The sequence below is a fragment of the Sinocyclocheilus grahami genome, unplaced genomic scaffold, assembly GCF_001515645.1.
Source record: "Sinocyclocheilus grahami isolate Dianchi unplaced genomic scaffold, SAMN03320097.WGS_v1.1 scaffold295.1, whole genome shotgun sequence".
In the NCBI taxonomy this organism is placed as follows: Eukaryota; Metazoa; Chordata; class Actinopteri; order Cypriniformes; family Cyprinidae; genus Sinocyclocheilus; species Sinocyclocheilus grahami.
In genome coordinates this window covers 1,313,037-1,316,561 of record NW_015505474.1, presented here as the reverse complement: position 1 = coordinate 1,316,561, position 3,525 = coordinate 1,313,037, and the positions used below count along the sequence as shown (strand labels likewise).

Genomic DNA, 3,525 nt, shown 5'->3' with positions numbered 1-3,525 from the left:
CACTCACTCACTCACTCACTCACTCACTCACTCACTCACTCACTCACTCACTCACTCACTCACTCACTCACTCACACTTTATCTGTCATTTTACTGTCAACCCACATCCAGCTTAAAAAATGTTTCTATGATAATAAGTCCATACTCAACACACAAACTTGAAACATACTATAACATGTCATTCATGACGTCTCATTTTTCATTCTCTCCCCTCATCATCATCTCTTCACCCTGCTCTCCGCTCTTCCTCAAGTGTGTGACGTGGAGGAATATCTATGTGCGGACGGACACAGCTGTGTTTCTGAGAGCTGGCTGTGTGACGGGGAGCACGACTGCCCTGACGGCTCTGATGAAACGCCAACCATATGTGAGTCCATCAACAACAGACATCGCACCATATATTCATTTTATTTCACTATCCCATTTATCTAAACTATTAATGTATATATAGAAAATTATTTGTATTTATATATTTTATTTTACACTTTAATAAAAAAACATCATAAACAGTGGGTATAGAAAACAATCACCTCTCTTTAAATTAATCACTAAATTAATTTTATCCAGCTGTATTTACTCAGTGCTACTTATAACATCCAAATGAAAGATATAACACCAACAGTTTTGCTGTATGCTTTGGGTCATTGTCATGTTGGAAGGTAAACCTTCTTCCCATTGACAACTTTCGGACAGAGGGCAGCAGATTTTCCCTAAGAATTTAATGGTATTTTAAAGGACAAGTTCAGATTTAACATGGTCACAAAGACCACAAACTAATCAAAAGTGCATTATTAAGCTGCATATTCATATAAATTATCTTTTTAAAAAGAGTTTTACACTTTCTGCCAAGTTGCATGTCATTTTGCCCAATGCCAATGAGATTTCAACACAAAAACAATCGAACTTCACATTTCTATTATAAAATGAATAGGTTTCCAAAACACTTCAGTAAAAATGGGAAACACACTCATAAATATTGCTGGAAGAGAAATACTGAGCCTGAGATAAAAGGTACAATTTTAATTGCAGGAATTGTTACGTGAAGTGTTATGCGGTTTTTCACACGATAAAGTCCTTGAATGCACCGATTCTGAGAGGATAAAGAGATGAGAAAGCTTTTGTACATATGACAGGCTGCATAATTATCTTTTTTTAAATAGTAGGCAATGATATATCTTTTGAAATTCAGTGTATGCAGGAAGAAATATTCCTGACATGCCTTTTATGAGATTAGAGGAAATCACAGTCGAGGTCAGTTGCCTTCGGCCAAATATCTTGTGATAACATAGTAAACGTGTTAGTTTAAAGTTATTTTTCCTGTCAGTATTTGGCAAATAAATGCCCCTTGCTCATTATTCCTGATAGTTTGGCAATTACTGAGCTCATTTAAATAAATATGAGGTTTTTCCAGTGAGTATTGTCTCTGCATACAGTCGGAATATACACTTTTGCTTGTACGGTATGTGCAACTGCATAAACTAGCTTCTGACTTTTCTCATTGCACGTCAACAAACGCACCGCCGTGGTTCCTTTGATCAGTTTGCCATCTCTCGTCTGTGAACGACCATCTGTGGTTTTCCAACATGCCGTTCTCTTAATATTCATCCCCTTAATCACACGAGATTAGTGTGTAATCCATTTTGAAGTGATAAACAAAAGCAGAAATTGAAATTTGTGCGGTTTGTGTGGATGAAAGAGCCTTAAAAGTCACTCTTTTTTTATATATATATATATATATATATATATATATCATTTGTTTTTCATTATATATAATCATTATTTACTTTATTTGTGATTTAATGTTGTTATATTTAAAAACAATTTCTATAATTTATAACTTATTTATTTATTTTCTTATTGTGTATACATAATATTCATTACCGTATATAATTATTTATATTTTTATTTAAATGTATTTATTTTACATAAGTAAACTATATGTATATATCAACCTATATAGCTTTCAACATTTTTTTTATTTCATTATAAATAACTATTAAAAAAACATATTTAAAAAAAAGTTATTTTATATATTTATTTTTAATTTAATTCATGTTTTTTAGGACATGCAAGATTCATGTAAGAACAACATATATAAAATAAATTAATTCAGTTAGTTACTAAGTGTACTGCATGGGGGCCCCGACTGTAGCAGGAATGCATGTAGTATAGAAACAAAAACACTTATTTTTGGCATTTTTGGAACGTCTGTGCTTTTATACTGTTGGTTTCAAAAGAATTCTTTCATAATTGGTTTCTAAGTGAGACCCCCCCTCTAATATGCTGCCGTGCTGCAGGGCGGCCATGGTTGAAGCCAGAGAGCGAGAGACACTGAGAAGATATTTTTAAACAATTCTCCTATTTGTTGAATTACATATTCTCTTTTTACCGGGATTATGAAAGTGGAGCAGAGGTCCACTGGGAAAATCCTTGGGGGGAAACATGTGTATTCACTTCCTTTCTCCATAAAGACTGTTGAAAAAACCCACTCGGGTGATCGTTTACAAGGAAATTGGAAGTTAAGGAGGCAGACGTACTGTAGGCCGAGATGTTCGGGGATCTTATTGGAGCTGGATGGAGATCAATAATGCCGTTTTGGCAGTGGTCTCTGCTCCCTCGTGACACTCCAGAAACGTCAAACAATCCAAAATCGGTGATTCACAAGAGACAGCTGGCGGAGTGCTAAATTCTTGTGTGCTTAAAGACATATTTAGGAGGAACTGTGCTGGGAGTTGAATATTAAAATAGCTTTGCTCATCACATTCATACACAGCACCCCAATGAATCGAGTTAAGGGGGGTGAGGCTCAGTTTTATGTCTTTTATTTGTATTTATGTTGCGTAGAGAGGGAAAACAAGAACATGGAGGGTTTTTAGAAGAACTTGTGTTGTTCATCTGTTTTGTTTAAGTAGGTTTATGCCATCTTTGTTTGGTTCTGTTGTTACTTCTTGTGTCAAAATCTACTCAACAGTGTTGTGCGCATTTTTTTGAGTGAGTGATATTGAATATAACAAGTGTACTTTCTGTCATGCAGTTGTGTTGTATGTATTAGCTAAATTAATTGGTATTTTAATAGTATTTTTTATGCATTATATTTGGGTGCTTTTTCTGGCCTCTGAAAACTTGAGATCAGGGGAGTGAGGTTTACCCGCACAGCTCTTACCAGCTGGCCTCTATTACACTCGCTCCCCTAAACCTCACTCCCATCCGGGTCACGGCACCAATGTAACGCCTCCAGTTCTACTCCCCCGGTTCTTGCTCTGAGCACGATTCGAACGGGTGTTTCCAGCATGGGAGGCAGACGCATTAGCAAGGACACTAAAGACTGCAGCTTCTAGTGTCAGTCGCTAGTGGACCTCTTGAGATCAGGGGAGTGAGGTTTACCCGCACAGCTCTTACCAGCTGGCCTCTATTACGCTCACTCCCCTAAACCTCACTCCCATCACGGCACCAATGTAACCCCTCCGGTTCTACTCCCCCCCCGGTTCTACTCCCCCCCCGGTTCTACTCCCCCCCCCCCCCCTC

At 37.2% G+C, this 3,525-nt stretch overlaps 1 protein-coding gene across 1 annotated transcript in view; it reads left to right on the top strand.

The window, feature by feature from the left end:
• lrp1ba (low density lipoprotein receptor-related protein 1Ba) overlaps positions 1-3,525 on the top strand; it is a 286,420-nt gene that overhangs the window by 38,764 nt on the left and 244,131 nt on the right. The window contains exon 2 of the mRNA XM_016292960.1: positions 254-367. Coding sequence (XP_016148446.1) covers positions 254-367 — 114 coding nt within the window. The remainder of the gene's footprint in view (positions 1-253; positions 368-3,525) is intronic.